The sequence below is a fragment of the Notechis scutatus genome, chromosome 1 (genome assembly GCF_049901735.1).
Source record: "Notechis scutatus isolate UNSWTSFEM ecotype Mainland chromosome 1, rNotScu1.2, whole genome shotgun sequence".
Taxonomy (NCBI): domain Eukaryota; kingdom Metazoa; phylum Chordata; class Lepidosauria; order Squamata; family Elapidae; genus Notechis; species Notechis scutatus.
The window spans coordinates 339,179,132-339,203,748 of record NC_142009.1 but is presented as its reverse complement, the minus strand read 5'-3'; the positions used below and the strand labels follow the sequence as shown (position 1 = coordinate 339,203,748).

The following is a 24,617-nucleotide window of genomic DNA, read 5'->3' as shown; positions in this document are numbered from 1 at the left end:
TTTTGACAGATGGCAGACCAGTCTCTTCTTGAAAGTTTCCAGTGATGAAGCTCCCACAACATCTGAAGGCAACTTCCGTTCCATTGGTTGATTGTTCTCATTGTCAGGAAATTCCTCCTTATTTCTTTTTTTTTTCTTTTAATAAAGTTTTATTTGGGTTTTCACACACAAAATACAAGTAAAACATCTTTTTTGGAAATAGCATGGTCCCGGGTTGAACTTCTTTATACAGGCACAAAACTCAATTGCATGCTCCTTTTTGTATTCTATTCCATATCTTATACCATTTTACATTTTCTATATGGTTTTTCCCCTCTTTTAATTTTCTCAATTTTATTTTGATTATCTCATCTCAATTCAAATCATTATATTTATACTTTTGTCTGTTCTGTTTCAATTTCATATTATCTTTTCTCATTAAACAAATTTTCTCCTGTAGTTACTAATTGGAGTATGATACCTTTATATCTTTTAATTACATCCATTCAACTCTTATTTAAACTTCAATATATACCTTAAGTTTGGACTTCCAGTTTGAGCTTCTTCAGCGACAGACCGAAACCTCGGTCTGTGGCTCTCCTCAACCCTGCTGGCAGTCTCCCCCCACTCCACCACCTCTACGGGGTGACTTAGCCCCAAAACCAGCCGGCTTGGGATGCTCCAGCAGCGAGCACGGATCAAAGCCTCGCAGAGATGAGGTTTTGGTCTGTCGCTGAAGAAGCTCAAACCGGAAGTCGAAATTCCTCCTTATTTCTATGTTGAATCTTTCCATCCATTATTCCTTGTCTGGCCTTCGGGTGCTTTGGAAAATAGCTTGACCACCTCCTCTTTGTGACAGCCCTGCCCGCTGTGAATACAAATATTAAACATATTAATTTATATAAAATGACAGGTTTGTGTCAGTATCTATGACTTTATTTGGATACCTACTGTGCAATTCCTTGACAATGGTGCTGTTTTGTTTTGTGTGTGTTTTTGTTTTGCCTTCTGGTCCACTTCATCCACATCCTCTTCTTCATCCACATCGTCTTCCTCGCTGCTTTCTGAGTCGCTCCGTGCATCTTTTTCCAACTACAACAGAGAAACAGAGATGTCACCTCTCTTCAATCCTGCTTAGTTGGAGTCCATCAGAGGGCAAAAACCCTTTTGGGGACACACAACTGGCCTTTTTCATCGGAGATGCTTATCTTTTGTACAACTCAAGGGACATGCTATGTTTTGCATGGCATACAGGCAAGCCCATGGCTCTTTAGAAGAAGGGGCTTCAAAATGTTAAAGAGGCCATTTTAATGGCAACTTCGTATAAAGAAAACATATATAAAATGTTTTATAGATGGCACTGACCACTGGTAAAATGTTTAAAAATACGTCTAGCAAATGTTGAAAATGGAATAAAAAAACGGGCACATATTATCATATGCGGTGGACTTGTGGTAAAGCAAAAAACAATGGGGAAAAATACATAAATGGTTAGAAAAGATGATTGGAAATTATTTAGATTTTAAACCTGAACTATTTTAATGAGGTATAACTTCAGATAAACTTAATAAAAAAGTATGTATTCAATATTGCACGTCTTGACAGCAGTGAGGATTATATTTGCTCAATGCTGGAAAAATGAAGATATACCACAAGATGAAGAAATAATTAAGAAGATACTAGAATGTGCAGAAATGGACAGACTGACATTAAAAATGAAACAGAAATAATTTACAGAATATTATCAAACACAGAATTTATTTTATCAGTGGTTGGAAAAAAGAGGTGGAGATTAAGAATGTAATATGTATTGTTAAGCAAACTGAATACCCAGACAACACAATGTATATTAAGCATTAAGTAATGTAATTGATGGGCTTCGGGTTTTGCGTGGCTTTGGCGGCGGCAGGAATTCGTGACTCTCCGCGATTCCTGCTGCGCTCGCCGCCAAGGTGCCCCCGATCCAAATGGGTCTAGGGGATATGGCTGCCCTGTAGAGGCAGCCGAAGAGAGAGGGGATCCGGACAGGGGTTTGGGGGTGTCGCAGACCCCCTCCCCAGCAGGAAAACCCCCTTTTTCCCAAGGTGGTGGAGCGGCGGTCAGTAATGGCCGCCAAAAAGAAGCCTGCAGCCGGGTAAGATTTGTGCTGGAGGAAGCAGGAGAAAGTGAAAGTGCTGGCTTAACTGGGACAATAAGAAGCTCTTAAATACCCTGGAAACTGAATTGCTTGAATTGCTTGAAGGATACATTGTTTCCCAAAGAAGATTGGAAAGCGGCGAAGAAAGCTGTCAAGGGAAAGTTTTTTTTCTTCACTCTCCCTTCCCATAGAAATAGCAGATGAAGATCTGGAAAATCTACTTGGGCACCGAAGGTAATTCAATTTGAAATTTAAAGCCAAGGGATAAAGGATTTCTGGACATTGGATTTAAAAACTTAAAACTCTTTCTATTTGTTACAAGGGGAAGGGAAGAGATAAAGACTTATTATAAGACTGTACTGAAGGAGACTGCTTTCAGCCTATAAGAACAGGAATAAAAGGCATTAAGACTTCTAGAAGATCATCTTGGAACTGTGTATTTGAATTCTACCCTAGGAGGTGAAAATATAGAAAGAAGAAAGTGCTAAATGAAACTGTTTGTTCTGATTTGGTTTGCTTTGTGACTTTGGGATTTCTGTGAATTTTTTCTTTTTTTAAAAAAAAAGTGACTAAAGACATTAGGGTCGCTTCAAAAAAGAAAGAAAAAAAATGGCATTATCTTTTGAAGGACTACAAATGGAATTTCAAAGACTGAAAGAAGAAGATAAGGGCTCTTCTGGATCTATTTTTCACTTTTTAGAAATGGCGATCTCTACCTATCAAGAAATACGACAACGACAGGAAGGCTGGGAGGAAGGAGAAGAAGCCATCTTTAATGGACAAACACATTTAGTTGAGGAAGAAAAGCGGAAGGGGGGCAAGGAAAAGGTGAACTTAGAATCTAAAAAAGCAACCAAGAAAAAGAAAAATGAGATGAAAAAGCGATATGATGTCAGAAAGCAACAGAAAAGAGAAATACAACAGAGAGGGAAGACTAAGAGAGTGAAATTTGAGAGATGGGGGGGGGGTCAAAAAGCTAGAATGGATAAGAAAGGAAGGGAAAAAGGAAAGAGAAGTCATAAAGGCTTTAAACAAGATGCTAAAAAATGATTTTTTTTCAGAGATAAGGGATAAGATAATTTTATAAAAATGATTCTGCAAAAGTACATAAGAATGTATTGTAGACATTAGTATTTGAAGCTGAGTTAGAAAATCAAAATATTATATTAGTTAAAAATGTATTAAAGGGAAGCCATGATTTAACTATAGAGTTTAATTTCTTATGAAATATTGTTTTTATTGTTTAAGAATTAATAATAGAATCTAATTTTCTATGAAATATTGTTCTTATTATATTATAATTTTAATATTCCTTTTTCATTTTTCTTAGTTTTATTATTACTTATTAAATTCAATATTATTTGTTTGTTTTATTATTTTGAAATGTAATACTTAGAATGTACGGAGCAGAATCAGTACGGAAAATATGTATTATTTTAAGTGTTATTTAGGGGAAAGATAAAAAGTTGTCATACTTCAATCTGTGTTTACAGGAGAAATATTGTATTAGATAGAAAGGATAAATAGGTGATTGAAAGAAAACAGACCAAAGATGCAAATATAATTATTTAAATTGAGATGGAATAAATAAAATAGAATTAAAAGAATGAGTAGGAGAGAGAAAATGTATGGAAAATAGAGAATGTTAAATAAGATATGAGATAGTATATTAAGTGAGTATAAACTTTGATTGATGTCTGTATAAAAAGAGTTAACCCGGGGTAAGCCGCTTTCCAAAAAGAAGTTTTATGTTTTGTGTAATGTTTGTTTAAGTTTGACAGGATGTGGAAGAGCACTAATATAACTACAAGGTAGAAGAAATATGACTAAATAGAAGGAAAGGGAGTAATAAAGAGAAGTTTGGAAAAGATATGAAGTTGATTAGATAAGATAAATATATTAAATTATAGAAATGTGATAATTTGGAATTATCTCCTTTTTAAATAAGATGGTTTATTTGCTTCTTTTAGAAAGGATATTTTATGTTACTACATCCTATGTTCTGTCTGTTTGTGTATTATATTTTAAAAAAAAAACTAATAAAGTTTGTCCAAAAAAAGAGAGAAAGAAATGTAATTGATACAAAAAATTAATTTAAATGTTTGAGAGGCATGGGGGCTTGAATTCCCTGCAAGCTTGAGATATCCACGTTACCTCTGGTATCTCTTTAAAAACCAAATCCATGGTCTTTCTCCTCTCCTGATGCTCTGGGATTGAGGGGGTTGCAGTTGGACTCCCACTAGAACACAGCCAGTGTCTCGATTGTACATTTTGGGGGCCCATTTTTTATCATGAAAATGAAGGTGGGTGGCCCACCATAACAAATTGCCACAGGGACCTGAAATTGAGATGCTGCAGCATAGAGTCTTTTCGGTGACCCTGAAAACTTTCTGAAGAGTTTTAGTGTGCCTGCTTGGCTGTTGTAGATGGGAGGGTAGCAGGATCCCTTATTTTAATATTTAATATTCCTCCCCCCACCCACCCAAAAAAACCCCCTGGGGTTTAGGATTTTCAGGTTGTGTCCAGTGGTGACAATGGGGCACCCTATAGACTGGGTGTTGCAATGGTTTTGATCCAGGGATGGTATTCAGGGAGTTTGGACCGGTTTGGGTGAAAGTCTAGGGAAAAATGTAAGTGGTTCATAGAACCGGTAGGGAAAATTGTGACTGGCCCCGCCCACTCAGCCCTGCTCTTACCTCTCACCTCTCCTTTATTCTGTTGTTTATTAGCTCAGCTTATTTGCCAGAATGCAAAAGGGGGCTGCTGTGAATTGTTTAATGGACTGGTAATTGGCAAAATGGACTGCTAAATTGGGCCACACCCACCCAGTCACACGACCAATAAGCCACACCCAGCAAGCCACACCCACAGAACCAGTAGTAAAAAAAATTGAATCCCACCACTGTTTTGATCCCACTTACATTATATGTGGTAATGTAAGTGTTTGTGTCTAAAAGTCTATTTTGACTAGGGAGCATGGTTGAGCATATGTGGTTTCTTCCATTCCAATTCTCACCCGCCTATCACAGATACGAACAGAGCCCAGGAATCTTGTATCAGACTCAACATGGAATAAAAACAAATGTGAAGCAGGGTTAAACGAAAGTACCATATTTTTTGGACTATAAGACACACTGGACCATAGGACACATGTAGGTTTAGAGGAGGAAAACAATAGTGTTTTGCCTCTGTGGGTCCCATTTTTGCCCTCCCCAGTGTCAGGGAGGCTGAAAAATGGGGTGCATGGAGGGCTTGGGAGGCCAAAAATGGGCCCGTTTTTGGACGCCGGGGATACCCGGAGGTGATTGCACAGACATTTCCACCCACCTTTTTGGGGCGGAAGTGCATCTTAAAGTCCGAAAAATATGGTAATTGGTGGTCTTCTCCCTCCACCCCAACATGTGCCTTCTGTTCCCATGTGCCCAATTCATGAGTGCCCGATTTCTGCCCATACCTTGCCATGTATCAGGAACCTATAAAGCATGAGGATGATCACGCAGGACCAGAGAACATTGAGAACATACACGAGCATCAGGAGGGCATTGAAGAAGTAGTAGCCAAAATAAGGCTCATGGGCCTCTGCCAAATGGTAAAATGTGCTGTAGAGAATCCTTGAGGAGGGAGAAGGGATGGAAAAAGAAAGAGGAAAATGGGTTATCTTCGCAGTACTTTTCAAGGCTGAGATAATCAATTGTGTTAGGAATTCAGGATATTCATTAGAGCTTCAAAACAAGAACAGATGATCTGAAGGGCTTTAGCCAAAATTGATTAAAAAGGAAGTATTTTAATAGAGAATAACAGTGATTTAGAATGCAATGGAATGGAAGGGAAGGGAAGGGAAGGGAAGAGAAGGGAAGAGTTGGAAGGGACCTTCTAGTCCAACCTCCTGCTTAGGCACGAAATGGATGTAGCCTCCCAACTCTGGAAGTTTGATGGGTTCCATGCAGGTTGAAACTTCTACTTGTTCATAGCAGTTACAAGCTGAGATAGAACATAGAATAATAGGCTTGGAAGGCATCTTGGAGGTCATCTAGCCCAGCCTCTGCTTGAGCAGGGGATTCTATACCATTTCAGACTTTCAGACAAATGGCCACCCAGTCTCTTCTTGAAAGCCTCCAGTGATGGAGCACCCACAACTTCTGACAGCAAGCTATTCCACCAGTTGATTGCTTTCACTGTTAGGAAAGTTCTCCTTAGTTCTATGAATGCTTGTCTCCTTAGTTAGTTTCCATCCATTGTTTCTTGCCTTGCCTTTTGGTGCTTTGGAAAATAGTTTGACACCCCACCCATCTTTGTAGGAACCCAGGGGTGGGATTCTACCGGTTTGCACTGGTTCGGTAGAACTGGTTGTTATTGTTTCTGGTAGTTTGGAGAACCAGTAAATCGGGCCTATGGCTGGCCCCACCCCTCTCCACCCGCTTCCCCATTCCCTGCCTGGTCAGTCCCTTTCACACATGTACAACATTGTGCACCTGCATGACATGCCTGCAGCCTGCTTCTGCCCGCCCACCAGGGCAGCCATTGCTGCCTGCCTTTCACTGCAACATAACCTTCACTGATCTGCCGGCTCACAGATAAGCCTGTGAGTCACGCTGGCCCTTCCCACACTGTCCCCAGGCCTCCCCAAGCCTCCTGCAGCTGTCTCCAGGGCTCTCCAGGACTCCCAAGGCCATCTCCAGGGCTCCTCGGGACTCCTGCGGCCATCTCCAGGGCTTTCCGGGTGTTACCCAGCCTACCTACCTGTCCCACCCATTCCCAGCCTCAGCTGGCTGGCTAAGCCTCCATGTGGCACTCTCCCAGATCTCCTTACCACATGGAGGCTGCGGTGCACATGGAGGTCTGGTTCCTTTGAGAGGATTGGGGTGGGGGTGCTCAAGGCTCTCTGCCACCATTGCCGCTGGCGGTGGCACTGGATGAAATGAGCAGCTCCAGGAGTTCCCACCCTCCCTTTCACAGTGCCTCCGCCACCCAGGAGAAGCAAGCAGCAGCAGAGCGGCTCCAAAAGGGAGGACGGGAACTCCCGGGGCTGCTCACTTTCTTCTTCTCCTGCTGCCTCCTTGCTTCCCATAGCTGCCACTTCCACCCAGCACCTCCAGATGAAGCAGGCAGCCCCGTGAGTTCCTGCCCTCCCTTTTGGAGCCCCTCCACCACCCAGGAGAAGCAAGCAGCAGTGGAGGGGATCCAAAAGGGAGGACGGGAACTTCCAGGGCTGTTTGCTTTCTTCTTCTCCCGCCACCCACATGTGTGTGTGTGTGTGTGAGAGAGAGAGAGAGAGAGAGAGAGACAGAGAGAGAGAGAGAGAGAGAGAGAGAGAGAGAAGGAAGGAAGGAAGGGCAAGAAAGAGGAAGGGAGAGAAAGATAGAGAAAAAGAAAGAGCAAGAAAGAAAGAGGAAAGGAGAGAGAGAAAGAAAGAGCAAGAGAGAAAGAAAAAGGGAGAGAGAAAGGAAGGGACAGAAAAAGAAAGAAAGAGAGGGAGGGAAGAGAAAGAAAGAGAAAGAGAGGGGGCAGAGAAAAAGAGACAGATGGAAAGAGAAGGGGAGAAAGAGAGAGGGGGAAGAGAGAGGGGGAAAGAGAGAATCCCACCCCTGAATACTTCTGCCCTGATTGTTTTTAATTTAAACAGTTAAAATGTTGTTGAGCAAGTCATCAGCCCTTAGCATCATCCACAAGAAAAACCTTTGAATACTATTTCAGTCACATAAGTGTTTGTAGGAAAAACAATATAAAATGTATAGCTGCAATTCAGAACTTTTTTTGGAAATATTTCTGTTTTGTGTAACAAAACAAAAAGGGGATGGAAGAAGGTTAATGATAGGCAAATGGGACAATTTGGTACAATGCTAGCAGTTTGGATTCTGTAGATATTTTGTGACTCCCACCCACCTAGCCATTTTAGTACAAATTGTTGTGACAGAACATATTGTGCAGTTGCATAAGTCACAGGGTTTGTGTCATGATGTTTTAATTCTTGTTTCATCATTTGCCTCATCCCCTAGTTGCTTATGCTTATCCCTGCCATTTTATGAGAATATTTATGACATGTTCCATAGCTTTGCCTGTTCTGACATAGATAAATATGTATTATTTTTGGAGTAAGGATAGGATAAATGAAATATAAATTTAGAAGGAACTCCATTTAATATGCAAGAGTTTATTTCTGAAGGTAGTGTTAACCTATAAGAATAATATTACAAGGTATCCTGACTGGAAAAACACTACAGTGATTTTAGCATATTCTTAAAAATATAAATACTGGTTTATATGACTATACAAAAAACATATAGGAGTCATGAAGAATTCATATTGTATACTATAATAAATAATGTGTTTGATCTTTTAGAATAGTGATAGTCAGCCTGTGATAACTCTACATGTTACTCCCAGTACCCCTCACCAGTAGTCTGGTGTCCTGGTGTCCTGGGAATTACAGTTGAGCAACATATGAATGCCACAGGATTCAAATTCCTCTTATATTACTTGGTGGTGTTTTATTCAAATTACTAGATTAAAACGGTTATATAAGAATTGGAGGAACAAAAGTATGCTTTTCTTTTAAAGGGTGAGTTGTTACAGAGGTCAGTACCCTGTTTGTGGAACTCTTTGCTAGGTGCACCATTCCAAACCAACCTGGAATGTGAATCTTACTTCCCTGGTTTGCATGAATATTTTGCCCTATAAACTAAGAGAGAAATCAAGGGAGTCAGGGGAGAAGAAATCTCATCCTGGAATAGTTGACTCCCATAGGGTTTGGGGAAGCTTGTTTCAGTCCTTAATACTGTGTGTGTTTGTTCTAGTTGCTGTTTACACAAGCTTGGAATCTCCCCACCCACTCACTCCTTACCTGGCAAACTTGCCTGCTAAGTTGCTGTTTTTCCTTTTTCCAACCATCAGCTGTTCTGCTGTGCCGGGAAATTTAGATGCTAGAAATCAGGAAATGGTTGGATTTCTTGCTTTCTAGCTAATCTTTAGATCTTCGGCTCTGCTTTTAAGCAGAGCCGAACCTTCCTTAGCATTGAAGCAGTGCAGACTCAGCTAGCCGATGGCAGAAACACAGAAATACAACTTCAGCAACAGAGTGGTCAATGTCTGGAATACTCTACCTGACTCTGTGGTTTCTTCCCCAAACCCCAAAAACTTTAACCTTAGACTTTCTACTATTGACCTCACCCCTTTCCTATGAGGTCTGTAGGGGGCGTGCATAAGCACACCAAAGCACCTACCATCCCTGTCCTATTGTTTCTTTTATTTTTATTTTTCTTATATGTATCCATGTATTCATAACTATGTTTTTACTTATACCTATTATCTTGTAAGCAATTGACAAAAATAAATAAAAAATAAAAAAAATAAAATCTCTAAGTGAAGCTGTGATTCTGTGAGCAACTCAATCTGCCTGCCTGCTTTGCCTGATTTTGAGTAAAAGTTACTCTTTTTTATATAAATAATTCAATATTTACATACATGATGTGTTGTGAGTTAATTTTGTGAGTTTGCTTTCTAGCAAAGCTTATAGGTTTGCTTGCAAGCAAATTTTATGTGACAGACTCAGGTAGTTGATCTCATAGATCTCTGAATGAATCTGTGATTCTGTGAGCAACTCAATCTATCTGCCTGCTTTGCCTGATTTTGAGTAAAAGTTGCTCTTTTTTATAAAAAATTCAATATTAATATAAATATTTATAATATTTACATACAAGCCATGCCCAGCCAGTCACATGACCACCAAGCCACACCCACAAATTAGGCCATGCCCACAGAACCGGTTGTTAAGAAATTTGAATCCCACCCCTGCAGAAGCCCCTCAAATATTGGAAGACTGGATATTGGAAGGACCCTTAGTCCTTCTTTTCTCTAGACTAGACATATCCAATTTCTGCAACCGTTCTTCATATGTTTTAACTTCCAGTCCCCTAGTCATCTTTGTTTCTCTTCTCTGCACTCTTTCCAGAGTCTCAACATCTTCTTTGTTATATTGTGGTGACCCAAACTGGATGCAGAATTCCAATTATGGCTGTAATAAGGCTTTATAAAGTGGTTCTAACAAAGCCTTACTACAGCCACACTTGGAATCCTGCATCCAGTTTTGGTCATCACAATATGAAAAAAAAACACCAGGTTCCCAAAGATGTGAGGAGAAATGTCACAAAAAGATGGCACTGCAATTGTGCTGTCAAATTCCCGCCCTTTTTGCATGCATTCCTGAAACATACTTGTAAGGAAAAACGATGGCACGATTAAAGAGGAATACCACTGAGAAAATGATAAAGAGTGTGTTGCAGGTTTTCTGCCACTTCAGGTATTTAAACACCTTTGCAGCCTGGGGAAAAAGAGAGAAAAAGAAACAGTAACTGTTGATATCTATGGAGATTCTCAGTCATCCAGGTCATGGCTGTCCCAAAAGTTTTTGTTTTTTTCAAGAGGCAACTGGACTTTCCGGTTTTCCTTGGAAGATGTTTCACTTCTCATCCAAGAAGCTTCTTCAGCTCTGACTGGATGGTCAGGAATGGAAGGATTTATACTCCTTGCAGACAGCTGGTCATTTGCATCCTTTTAGCAAGTTGTTGAGGCTCCTTAGAGGTTGAGCCACTTGGCTGAAGCCAAGAAAGCTCCACATATATTTGGATTACTCAGGTGACCCTGAGGACACAGAAAAACATCCAGGTGGGCTTAATGGCTCACAAAAATAATGCAAATGACCAGCTGTCTGCAAGGAATATAAATGCTTCCATTCCCCATTCCTCTTGAAAAAGCACCTTTGGGACAGAAATTGTTGAGTGGCTGAGGCTCCTGCTGTGAGAACACTTGACTTTCAGAATATGATGGCACATTTCTGTGAGTTTAAGCTGCAGGACCTGTATTCTATCTCCCACTGGGATCCTGGAAATTGTAGTTTGCAAAATACAAAAATGAGAAACCTGGACCAGTTTGCAAGCAAAGCCAGATGGGGATATCTTAGTCACCCACAAGTGAGGGTTGGCTCATTTCCAAACATTTTGTGTTGAACACAGAACAAACGTGCTTTCAAACTTATAACTGGATATCTAAAATTTAAAACAATTTCAGCCCCAATTTTTTTCAGGCTGCTTCTTTTTCTGAATTATTATTTTTTCAACCTTCAAACAAGCTTTTCAGATTGGGACTATGACATCAATTATTTAGCTGATCCCAACACATCTGGCAGACCGCAAGCAAGAGAAGGCTGGTATAAATTTCTAGATTTATTTCTTCTTTCCCAAAAAAATTGGACGAGGTTTTTTTTTTCAAAAAGAAAGAAAGGGGAAGAAAGTATTCATTTTTTTGTATCTTAGGCAAGAGGAAGAGTGTTCCTGAACTTTAACTTACATACATCGGAGTATCGGGAGCATCTTGTAGGATCATGACAAGTGAACCAATAGGGATGAAATTGACGCAATAGGAGAAGCCAATGAGCAACATGCTGATCACATGGTGGACAATCATCATATTAAAGTCCTGCAGGAAGAGGAGATAACTGGGTTATTGATTTTGTAGCTCCTTCAGGGGCCCATACATCCCATTATAGGGAAGGGGTTTGAGTGGAAGTAGACAACATTGAGTTCTGCTGAGTCATTGTTTCAGAAATATTTCCTTACCTTTGAGAATCTTGTGAAAAGTATTGGAAATCCATCCTCCCTTCCCTTATCTTCCCTACCCTTCCCCCTTCCCCTTCCCAGCAAACAGGTATATGGCTGCTGCTGGGTGGAGGAATGTAGCAAGGGATTGTGAGACTGGCTGGGAAACTGTCACACAAAATTGAAAAGGAAGATCATATACTCTCATTAACAGCACAGCAGTGCAGCAGCAGCCAGGAGCTCTAAAGCAGGCAGAAGTTCATTGCTTCCAGATTTTGGGTGCATTCCATATGTTAGCCCATTTGAGGTACCCCAGTTCAAAAATTGTTGCCCTATGATGTACTTAAAGGTCATACTGACAATAACTTTTGTAGCATATAGTTTTGCATCTTAAGATACACCAAACTAGCACCTTTGTTTTGTTTTTGTTTTACTTTTCCTCTTCATTTGATTAGTTGTGGAGTTTTCAAGTGAACGACCTGAGTTGCACTGGCCAGATGGGCTGCCACATAAATTAACCAAAAGGCATAAATGCTGGTACTGCACCAAAAGGAAGAGACACATTTCCTTCTGGAATTTGAATGGAGTTTTCCGACCAGCTGGACCACATTTCTACTGCCAGAGCTCACTCACCTTCTGTTTGACGTCAAAAGGCATTGAGATAACTAAGGTCAAATACAAGGAGAATTGCAAGAGGTAGTATCCATAAAGGCTCAGATGGAGAGGCTGCAAAGCATAAATGAAGATAAATGGTGTCATGTAATCCCAATTCTCAGCTTCCGAAGTGAAGACAATATCCAGTACTGTGTTCGTGGTGGTTGGAGCATTCTAGGAGTTGAAGTCCACATGTCTTAACGTTGTCAAGTTTGAGAAATACTGTGCTAGAGAGCCCCCATGTGCAAGGGGCTTCTCTTAACATTTCATGTCTGAAAAGGATCTTTCTAGACCCATTTTTTTTGTCCTGCCCTCAGGTGTTGCAGAGAATAAATCTACACTGTGATGACCCTTCTAGTCCTGGTAGACCGTTTTCAAGTCTCCCATCAGCATTCTCTTCATTAGCTAAACCAGGGGTGTCAAACTCAAGGCCCACGGGGTGAATCTGACCCATGGGTTGCTTTGATCTGGCTTACAGGGCCGCCCTGAAAAAAGTGAAGGACTGGCCCATGGTGCCTCTGCCAGTGAAAATGGAGCTGGGAGGGCTCTCACTAGCTACATTTCCAATGGCAAAGGGTTGTAGGAGGCCATTGCAGTTGGATACAGAGCTCAGGAGGGCCACCACTAGCTCTGGTTTTGGTGGCAGAGGGTTGCAGGAGGCTGTTACAGCTGGAAATAGAGCTTGAGGGCTGTTTTTTCTGACAGAGTGCTCTGGCCATCACAGGCAATCCCAACATGAGTGACGTTAAGCTGGTCACGCCTACCCCAGCCTCCAAGACCACACATACCCCTGATGTGGCCCAGAATGTAATCAAGTTTGACACCTTTGGGCTAAACATATATAAGGTAGTTCCATTAGTCATGCAATTTATCCTCTGGACGCCATATCATATTTGTTACTCTTCACTCACTTTTTCTAGGGCCACAACATCTTTTTTAGCATCATGGTAATCAGAATTGGACATGGTATCTCAAGTGTTAGCAATTCCCCCCATCTTAGTGTCATTCACAAATTTGATGAACACCCCTTCCATATCTTCATCTAGGTCATTGATGAAGAAGTTGAAGAGCACTGGGACCAAGACAATATTTTGAGGTGCCACCACTGCATGGTTCTCTCTATCTAGACATTGTTCCATTGTGGACCACTTGCTGAGTGTGGTTGGTCAGCCAACTGCAAATCCATCTGGTAGTGATACTGTCTATCCCACATTGTTCTACCTTAACAAGGAGGAGATGATACTACATTAGAATAACAGAGTTGGAAGGGACCTTGGAGTCTTCTAGTCCAACCCTCTGCTTAGGCAGGAAACCCTATACCATTTTAGACAAATGGTTATCTAATCTCTTCTAAAAAAACTTCCAGTGTTGGAACATTCACAACTTCTGGAGGCAAGTTGTTCCACTGATTAATTGTTCTAACTGTCAGGACATTTCTTCTTAGTTCATTCTGTCTCTCAATTTGTAAGAGAATTCTTTGTTCAATCATGGTGATATCATTTTGAGCTTCTTGTTTCTCTTTCTCTGTGGCATTGGTTTTGTTTGGGCTTTTTTACCTTGTTTTTCTAAATTTTTCAAGCACCATGAATTGGTTTTCACTCTATAATTTCCATCCATGGAATCCTTCCTCTTATCTTTCTTAGTTTGTTAAAATCAGCTCAATAGTCTTTGTTCTATTACTTGTGCCTGCATTATCATTCCTATTCATTTTAATTAAGTCCAAGATAGCTGTCACTCTAGTTCCCTCCTCCATCTTTTGGATGATAAATTTGTCAGCTAGGAAAGTCAGAAAAGTCCAATGATTTTGCCCAGGACATGCTGATGATTTCCTTATACTTGGCTTCATGTGGTATTTCTTATCGCTGCTTAATCACTTCCCTTTCAGCTGCAAGAACAGGAAAGAATTGAATTCCTAAAGCTTGGATGAATGTCATGTTTGGAAAGTCAAGGTGGGATGGATTGCACTTTCATATTATTTTTGCAAAAGGGATTAGTAACTGATGCACATTTTCCGCTTGAAATGTTAATTTGAATGTCTCCTGATAACTTACCTTCAGTGGGTACCCAACCCAACATTCGCGGATGTTCCAGAACCAGGGTTTCTGCAAGGAGACACCATTCATTAAGAATTGCATCATACCAGCCCACCAACACTTCTTTAAACCTGACATGAAGGGGACAATGGAATAGAAAGGAGACCACAAAGCAACTGTAGTCACTAAGATATTGGAAAGAATTGAAAAATGGACCCTTTTTTGCTGATCAAAAATGTTTCATTAAATGTTAGGAGGTGGGAGGCAGAGAAGGTCACAACCTGTATTACATATGACTAGGGTTTTTTTTTTTTACAATGACCAACAGAAGTAGAGAAAGTTGGCACTCACATCGTAAAGGACAGCCAATCCCATGAGGATGAAAATGAGGGAGTGCACAGTTCTCCAGCTGGAAAACAATAAGAAAAAATGCATCAGGGAACTGGAAAACAGGCTGGGAGATCCAGAGCTTCTAGTGCTAGAAGGGAATTCAAAGTCGAGTTTAAAGAGGATTGTTCCAACAGTTCCACCTTCTGGAGCAACACTTCCACCTTCTGGAGCAAACAATAACATTTCCACCCTTTAATCATTCTTCTACTTGAACCCCTTGGTCCAGATTCTGATCTCTAGAACAGTTGAATAGATCTCTTCCCTTCCCTGAATGTGTTCTGTAAATACTGAAAATAAAGATTTTGTCAAGTTGAGCTCAATTTCTGGTTATATCATAGAGGCATCTATGCATCTTTTATTTTTTTGGCCAGCACTCCTCTTTCCTGAGATGTTTCCCCATTTCCAGTTATGCTTAACACTGGGATTTTCTCTCCTGCAAATATTTGACTCTGTTTAGCTTCTCCATCCATATCTGAATGGAGAAAGAATACTAATTTGGTTCTGGATCACAGAAGGGACATGACTGTCTATCCACCAAATGATTGCCCTACTTTGCATCACCAGTCACAAATACCCAACATATGTCTATGGAGATTCTCAATCATCCAGGTAATGGTCGTCCCAAAGGTGCTTTTTTTCAAAAGGTAATTGGACTTTCTCGTTTTTCTTTGAAGTCGTTTTTGCTTTTCATCCAAGAAGCTTCTTCAGCTCTGACTGGATGGTGGAGAATAAAAGGATTTATACTCCTTGCAGACAGCTGGTCATTTGCATCCTTTTAGTAACTCCTTAAGCCCACCTTATCTGTGCTTTACTGAGGTCCTAGCATACTATGCCCACAGCATTTTTCTGGTCCACTAATTTAGTCATTTTATCAAATGCAATAAGATTTGTTTGGCATAATATGTTTTTGACAAACACATTTTGGCATCTAGTTATAATTTGGCTTGCCTCTAGGTGTTCCCTGATTCATTGCTTGACAATCTTTTCCAGGATCTTCACAGGTATCAATGGCAGGCTGATAGGTCTGTAATTTTCTGGATCCATTTTTTCTCCTTTTTTGAAGATGGGAACTTCATCAGCACTTTTCTAGTCCTTTGGTAATTCCCCAATGCTCCAGGATCTTTGAAGATATAGTTCAGTGATTCTGAGATCACATCTTCCAGCTCCTTCAGAATTCTGGGTGGTAAACCATCTGGTCCTGGTGATTTGAACTCATCTAGGGTGGACAGGTGTTTCTTACCATTTCTTACCTGTTTGGCCATGTACTACTAGTCTGTTTTTATGGTTCTACTTTTGGTAAGTTGGTAAAAGGTGCAAAGAATGAATTACTTTTGGTAAGTTTTGGTAAAAGGTGCAAAGAATGAATTAAGCAGTTCCACTTTATGTCTACTGCCATTCACTTCCTTGCCATCTTCTCCCATCTTCCCTCTGCTCCAAAGTTTTCTGAAAGAATCCAACTACACAGGGGATTGATTGGTTTCAAAGATTTTCCCTTCCCCAATGAACTTTCTTCAAGCTTAGAAACCCATTCTTAAGTATAGAAACTTTGAGAGAAGCATCCTTGACCAATTAATATGTATATTCCTACTGGACATCCAACGCAAATATCCTTCATAAATCATTCAGAATCTTCTTGTATAGTCATCAGTGACAAAGATCCTGTTCGGCACTAAGAGATGCTCTGGTCCACATGGACCGCACATGAATTGCTCTGCCCCAAGAGTTTCCACTCACCTGGCTTCACAGAATTTCTTGGTTAAGCTGGGCCGGTTCTGATTCAGCCTGTATCGGAACCACCTCTCTACCTGTCTTGGTTGGAGGTCGCACTGTTTGGCTAAGCCACTGACTTCTTCCTGAATGGCAGGAGACAGAACCAGGTAAGAAAAGCTGCACAGGTGCTACAGGAGTCCGTGACAAAAAATCATAATGAGATAAGGAAAGTGAGATAAGGAAAGATATGGGGAAAACGAGAAATGATACAGGAGAGATGAAAGAAAAAAATTAAAATATGGATAAAAAACTTGAAAGTTCCTAACAAATAATAACAAAAAATGAGCAAAGAATCCAGAAAATGGAGGAAAATCAGAACAAGCAGAGGAAAAAGTGGATGATATAAATTATAAATTGTCACAAGCAAACAAAGAGCTAGGAAACACTGTGATACTGTTAGAAACAGAAAAAGCTACTTGTTACCTGAGATTCCAGAATATAGAAGAGAAGGGGGAAGAAATGCAACAGACTCCAATTTTTAATTTTTCCTCAATTTCTCTGTGCTATGAATACACATGCAGGATATGGTGGGGGGAGAGAAAAACAGAGAGCCCTCCCACTCCTGATCTTTCAGAAAAGTGTGAAGACCTGGCTCTGCCAACTTGTATAGGGCTTGCAGTGTGCTATGCATCCTGGGAGTGATGAATATCTTAAAGGCTCTCCAGCTACCTTTTCATTTTTTACTTTATTCTATCTTTGTATTAGACTGCCATTTCACTGATGTATTTTATTTTCGTATGAAGTTTATGTCAACTCACGAAGCATTCCTGCCCTGCTCTCCCCATCCCCAGGGGGATGGGGAATTGAAACTGCATCAAGGAACTTTCATTTCAGTCAAAACAAAGCACATTCCAGCTGATAGCATCAAGGTCATCTCCAAGGAGACCCACAGTGGTCAGACAGAGTGACTTCTACAACCCGCAAAATTGTTTTGTTGGGGAATGTGACTTATGATGCATCTTGGGGGGAGGGGAAAATAGGATCAGAGCCAAAGCACGAATTAAGTGAGATCAGAGTTGGCTTCATTTGGTCTCTGCCACCCTGAAGCTTCCAATAAATACCTGGATTTCTTTTGATGCTTGGCCTGAGGCTCAATTAGGGCATTGGTGGGAACCCTGACAGTTTATCCTTTGAGCTGCAAACTGCCCATTGTCCCTCTGAGAGTGAGATGAGTAGATATCTACCTGCAAACCTGTGGAGAAGAAACTCACCTTTTGGGGATTTTTCCTCCACTTTGTGTAAAAAGCTTCCAAGATCGGGTTTGGAGAAGGTTTCCACCTCACTTTTTCTTGCAAACCCAGTTTTTTGCTCAAGGGGATGGCGATTTTCCTGGAAAAGGCAACAGCTTCAGTCAGACAAATGAACACTGGTTAAAAGTAAGGTTCTACACCAGGGGTGTCAAACTTGTATTGTCACATTATCATCACATGAGATATCATGACATTTTTACCCTGGGGTGGCCAGCACATGATGCATCTGGCCCGCAGGCTGAGAATTTGACACCCCTGTTCTATACTTAGGTAGGAAAACCCAAATGTACAAGTACAGGCTAGGAAACTTGGCTTAATGCCGGTAATTGTGAAAGGGATTTTGGAGTCCTGGTGAACAAACACTTAAACATGAGGCAATGGTATACAGCGGTAGCCAAAAAAGCCAATGCAATCCTAGGCTGCATTAATAGAGGCACAGAATCAAGATTACATAATGTTCTAGTACTGCTTTACAAAGCCTAAATTGGAATATGGCATCCAGTTCTGGTCACCACAATATAGAAAAGATGTTGAGGCTCTGGAAAGAGTGCAAAAAAAGCAACAAAAATGATTAGAGAGTTGGAGGCTAAAAGATATGAGGAACGGTTACAGGAATTTGATATGTCTAGTCTAATGAAAAGAAGGACTGGGGAAACATGATAGCAATCTTCCAATATTTGAGGGGCTGCCACAAAGAAGAGTGGGGTGTGTGTGTGTTAATTTATTCTGAAGGCAGGACAAGAAGCAATAGATGGAAGCTAATCAAGGAAAAGAACAACCTAGAATGAAGGAGAAATTTCCTGACAGAACAATTAACCAGTGGAACAATTTGCTTCCAGAAGTTGTGGTTGCTCCATCACTAGGGGCTTTCAAAAAGTGCCTGAAATGGTACTGGGTCTTCTGCTCAAGGAAGGGGTTGGACTAGACGACCTCCAAGGTCCCTTCCAACTCTTATTATTCTATGTTCTAAATTTAAAAGGTCCTTGGCTTTCTTGTTCCATGATCCATTCAAGAACAGGCACATGAAACTAATGCAAAGAATGCAAGTCTACAGAACATAACTTCAAAAAATCATGATGTTAAACAAGCAGGACATTTTGGATATTTAAAAACTCTACACATGGTCAAATGCCAGTTTTGGTGGCCAAGAATGAAGCAGGACATTGAGGATTATGTAAAGAGTTGTGCCACTTGTGCTACAAGGAAAACTAGACCAGGAAACCTCCAGTATTATTACAACCGGTAGCTGAGCCATCCCGGCCCTGGCAGAAGATAGGGATGGATTTTACAGTAGATTTACCTGACAGTGGGGGCACACAGTAATTTGGACTGTAGTGGATTTACTTTCCAAACAAGCACATTTTATTCCATGTAAAGGTCTACCATAAGCCAGAAAATTATCCAAAATGTTGTGAATCATATATATATATATATAGACTACATGGAGTGCCTCGCAGAATCATTTCAGATAGAGGGGTTCAATTTACTGGAAAATTTTGGAGAGAATTCATACAAGCAATTGGATCCTCTCAAGGCCTGAGTTCAGCTTTCCATGCCCAGACCAACGGATTGGTTGAGAAGACTAACCAAATTATTGGACAATATTTGAGATGTTACGTAAATTATCAACAAACCAACTGGGCTGATTTGCTGCCATTTGCAGAGGTTGCTTATAATAATGCTGTACATAGTAGTACTGGGTTAACACCCTTTCAAATCAATACTGGGATGGAATTCATTCCCATGCCTGAATTGCAGAAGGACCTCCGCCCATTGAAGGCCATGAACATTATGAAGTTAAGAAAATTTTGGATTCTACGATTTTCAGGGGGAAATTACGATAGTTAATTTATTGGAAAGGCTATCCAATTTCACAAGTGACTTGGTTTAATAGCTGGAAAGTAAATGCTGATAGATTGGTGGGGAGATTCCATGAAAAATATCTACACAAGCCAAAACAGAATTCTGTGGGTGGCAGAGGAGCTTAAAATTGTGCATTGTATGATTGTGTTTAACCTAATTTCAATCTTTGTGTATTTTATGTCATTGCAGGAATTTCTTTTCCAATGAGGGAGGGCAACCTGTCAAGCCCGAAATTGACATAAGTGTAGCCATTTTAGTTTGTCTAAGTATATATTCTTTTCCTTATTTTCTCTGTGGTAGTCATGGGGGGAAGGGTTTCAGACTTGACACATTCATAAGGGGGGAGGAGTGGAGATAAAGAGAGTGTTATGGCTAGATGATCTTCTTTCCTGTGGGAAACCAGCTGTCCATGTTTGGGGCCCTGGAGGTGGAGATTTATGACATCAAGCAACATTGGATTACTTCTATTGGAGAATGTGACTTTTGGGGGTTGTTTCTAACTTCTAATATTGTGGGGTAATTCCGGGTTGGGTCAGATCTGGAATTACCATGGACTTTGCCAATTTGATGCTTTCCTAAATAAAAGAAAACTTCATGGAAGATGGACTTTGTTATTTTCTTTTAAAATGGATTTCATCACTTGGAAACCTGACACTGGATTTTTAAAAAGTGGTGAAATCTAATAAACTAATAATAAAAATAGCTACATTGGAATGAAATAATTTTTAAATGATAGTGATTAGAATTACGCTTGAAAAAACCCTATAATATTAATATGCAGTAGCAGAAATTCAACTTTTAACATATTAAAATGGATAGATTAAATACCTGACAGAGAAGAAACATATTGCTCTGTATTCTTCACTGTAAGGACATTTAGAAAATGGATAAAGAGCATAAAATCCGGAATGCATTATTTAATAGCAGGGGTGATTATTCTGAGGATGTAGATAAACACCCAGGTGGCTACAATGACTCTCTGAGAGCTAACCACCATCTAGCAAGGCTGGGTGTGTCAGAGCATTTGCAGCTTGACTACCATTATGAGACAAGCCAAGAGCAAAACACAGCACACAGAGATTTGGACATTTAACAGTGGTTTACATATAACAATTATATACAGACATACACATGATAGGTAAAATATTTACAAGTAATCTTTCTTCTTCTTAACTCTGCACAGAGAACTTCTGCAATGAATACTGAACACAATGAGAGAGGACATGCCCCCTAATGGCTGCCTTTATATAAACACATCTTAAAGGGGTAGAACCCATCCACAGTCTTAAAGGAAATACCCATGCTATGCTGATTCATTCTTATTGCATCAGCCTATATTGCATCAGCTTCATTGCTGGTCAGCTCTTAAATCCCAAGACCTTGACAGGGTGAAATTGTGTTCTCCATCTCCTGTTCTGGAAGGCATTGCACGAATAACCTAAACAGAAATAGAGCCAAATTTGGAGGGGGTTGCCATACTCCAAACAGAGCCAGGGTTTAATTTGGGGTGGGGGTCATCCTAGACTTATGCTTGCTGGTTGAAAAACAGGTAGCAGCCAGGTAGCAGGAGGGCCTTTGCCAACCTTCATATTGGACCCCAATTGTGCCTCTGCTGGGACTAGGGAGCTAATACAAGCAAAAAGTAATGTCAGACGTATTAATGTCATATTCAACTTCCCTTGGTTCTCATATTTGTCAACCTTACACATTCAGTACATCAAAAATGATTGCTAAGGGCAAAAGGGACATTCCACTGTTTCAAGTATTTGGGTAGAGGGGGGAGGAAAGGCCTCCCCAAATAGGTGGGGGAGGGTCCTTCTTCTTCCACCACTGCTTGGTTTTAGCTGAAAACACCAAATGCAAGAACTTGCCTATCAAATAAGAACCGGAGTGTGACCAGCAGGAGAGTGATGGGGAGGCTGAACAGGAGGTGATGGGGTTTGGGATAATGGACGTCCTCGGTGTCCTCCATGTCCTCCCAGGTGATCCCTGAAGGTAGCCAGTATTCCTGTCGCAAAAGCCACTGTGTGAGCTGAGCCATCTCCCTGGGAAGAAAGGCAGGGGGTGAGATGGGACACTGATGGAGTGTTTTCAGAAGGAGGGCCCGCTCTCAGCCCTCCCTACTGTAGAAAGTTAGCACCCACCCCCCTCCCAGAAGAATGAAATATTTTGGGTCCTATTAAAAAAGGCAGAATATTATATTTCCCTAAATGAGAAATGCAGAAACATGTTTTTTTAGAGGCAGAAAGCACCCCCTTCTTTTCTTCATAGCCCACAGCAGATGCCAGCACTTAAGAGATAACAAGCTTATTGAAAGAAGACAGGTATGTAGATAGCTCTATTCATAAGCAAATAGCCCTCACTCAAGATCCAACACAGGGTAAAGCCATTAAGCCACAATAGGAATTGCCCAAGCCCCTTTCAACACAAGCCCTTTCATTGCATCACCAGTCCAAACTTCAACCAAATTTAGCTCAAACACTTTGTCTGTACTTTGCCTATAGACCCAGGTATGACCCCTATATGACCCTTATATGGCACCATGGGAATCTGACAACAGCCAACAGAATACATGTTGTTGCACAGGAAAGGAAGTTCAAGTGCAAGAGAAGCTATAAATACCCCTCCACTCTCAATTCCATATGGTCAGCTGCCGAGAACCTAGGTGGTTCTGTTCATCATTAAACCTTCTTTCCAATCAACCTCCATGTTTCCAATGTGTTTTTCCCAGCTTGGAACTGAACCAGATGGATATTTCTTCCCAAACTACTCCAGCAGCATTACTCCATTTCCTTCTTTTCCTGCCAGTGCAATGTTGTTAGGTCAAGTCAGGAAAGAGACAATTCAAGGATTATTGAAACACTCCTGTGGTTATGTATCTCATGCTTAGCTTACAACTTTGCCATCTAAAAATGTGGAAGTGAGAAGTAGGGTCAGTTACAGTAGATTTAATTCTTAACACTAGGGATGAAATGGACAAGGAGTGGGAGTTGTCTTTTAGAACTCCTGGAGGACAGAGGACCCACCAGAAGATTGGAAAAGAGCTGATGGGGTTCCACTTTTCAAAAAAGTGGAAAAAGTGGATCAAGGAAATTACAATTAGCTTGATATCACCACCTGGGAAAATCCAGGAAAAGGTCAACAAGCAATAGATTTCTAGATGAGCAGCTGGATGTGAACAAGGTGATTACTGGAAGCCACCATGGGTTTGATGAAAGTAGGTCACCCAAACAAACCCGATTGCTTATTTGACAAAATCAGTGTAGTAAGGAAATGCTAAGGATATAGTATTGTTGGAAGAAATATTCACCTGGTTCAATTCCAAGCTGGGAGAAAGACTCATAACTTCATCTCTTGACACATCTGTTGACTCATAAATCATCTCTTGGCTCATAAATTCAACATAACGCAACACAAGCAATAGAACATAATGTTATAATTATGAAAAGTATGATCTTAAAAGCCCAGGCCAGCACAATACCACTGAGAAAGATAAACAAGAAACCCAAGAAGAAACCAGCATGGCTGCAAAAGATCTCTCTGACAAACTGAAAGACAAAAAGGACAAGTACAAAAAAATGGAAAGAGGGACACACAACTAAGGCAGAATATGATCAGATAGTCAGAGCACGCTGAAGGCCAGACAAGGAATAATGGATGGAATCTGATCAAGGAGAGATTCAACCTGGACATATAGAGAAATTTTTTGATAGTGAGAGCAATCAACCAATGGAACCGAAGTTGCCTTTGGAAGTCCTGGGAACTTCATCACTGGAAGCTTTCAAGAGGAGACTGGACTGGCATTTGTCAGAAATGGTGAAGGTTCTCCTGCTTGGGTGGGGGGTTGGAGTAGATGACCTAAAAGATCCCTTCCAACTCTGTTAATCTGTAATCTTTCAAGACACCATTTCTTACCCCAGCTGTCCTTCCGAAGTGCAGGAGTATTAGGAGGTGTATCTGGAGAATCTCTGGTTGACTGAGAGAACATCTCTGGGGTTTACATGGACCCCATAAGTTTGGCCAAACTTTTTGTTCAAAATCAAGAGAAAAGCTTTGACTCCTTGCGGTGCAAGCAACCTCAGGACACAAAAGAGCATGGATTGCAACAGGGCACAAGGCTTGTTTGTTATCTGCCCTGTCATCTTAAGTATTCAGGAAGACCACATCCCCAGGTCTATAGAGATTCTCAGTCCTCCAGGTCATGGTTGTCCCAACTCCAGAGGTAACTGGACTTTCTGGGTTTTCTCTGAAGGCGTTTCACTTCTCATCCAATACGTTTCTTGGACGAGAAGCGAAAAGTCTTCAAAGGAAAATTTCAGTTGCCTCTGCAAAAACCACCTTTGGAACCGCATCCCCATGTTAAAACATTGAATTTTGCTGCCACAGCTGAACCAAGGGGTTCACAGCTGGACCCCTTCCTTTTTTTGGGGAATTGAGGAAACGGTCCGGCAAGTTCTTGCACTAACAATGTTTGGTCCAGCGGCGAAAGCTCTGAAACGGGATTTCTGCAAGGGATGGAGAACGTGGCTACCGAATCGTCCTTTCTCTGGATTCACACGGGAACCCAGAACCCGAAGGAAACTCCCTCTCCGGAGCGACCCCACAACAGGAGCCCGAATCGGGAAAGAGAAAGGAAACTCCGCCGGGGAAAGCGACGCCCTCCTCCGTCTCGTAGCCGCTTCTGCTCGGGCTGGTTGGGAGAACTCAGGACTGGGGTCTCTTCTCTCCTCCACCCCTCCAACAAACAGCGTTGATGCCCCGCTACCCGGAAAGTACGCTCAGCGCTTACTCCAACCCCCTTTTGGGTGCCCGGACTGATGCTCTCCAGAGTTCCTAAATACCACCCCCGCGCCCCGCCCTCTTCTCCGTCCCAACGCCAGACCTGTTGCAGTTGCTGCTGCTGCTGCTGCTGCTGCCACCACCGCCTGGGTCTCGGATCGCTCTTTTGCCA

The 24,617-nt window shown here is 41.2% G+C and overlaps 1 protein-coding gene across 1 annotated transcript; it reads right to left on the bottom strand.

The window, feature by feature from the left end:
* On the bottom strand, positions 1-24,617 carry LOC113427018 (ceramide synthase 4-like). Its single transcript, XM_087952814.1, has 12 exons — positions 24,549-24,617; positions 21,538-21,711; positions 17,765-17,882; positions 16,518-16,636; positions 14,745-14,802; positions 14,412-14,462; positions 12,340-12,432; positions 11,459-11,587; positions 10,327-10,433; positions 5,571-5,727; positions 931-1,071; positions 1-847 (listed from the first exon to the last, which is right to left on the bottom strand). Exons 2-12 carry the CDS (start codon positions 21,705-21,707, stop codon positions 776-778), a joined length of 1,215 nt encoding a protein of 404 aa, XP_087808940.1. The 5' UTR covers positions 21,708-21,711; positions 24,549-24,617; the 3' UTR covers positions 1-775.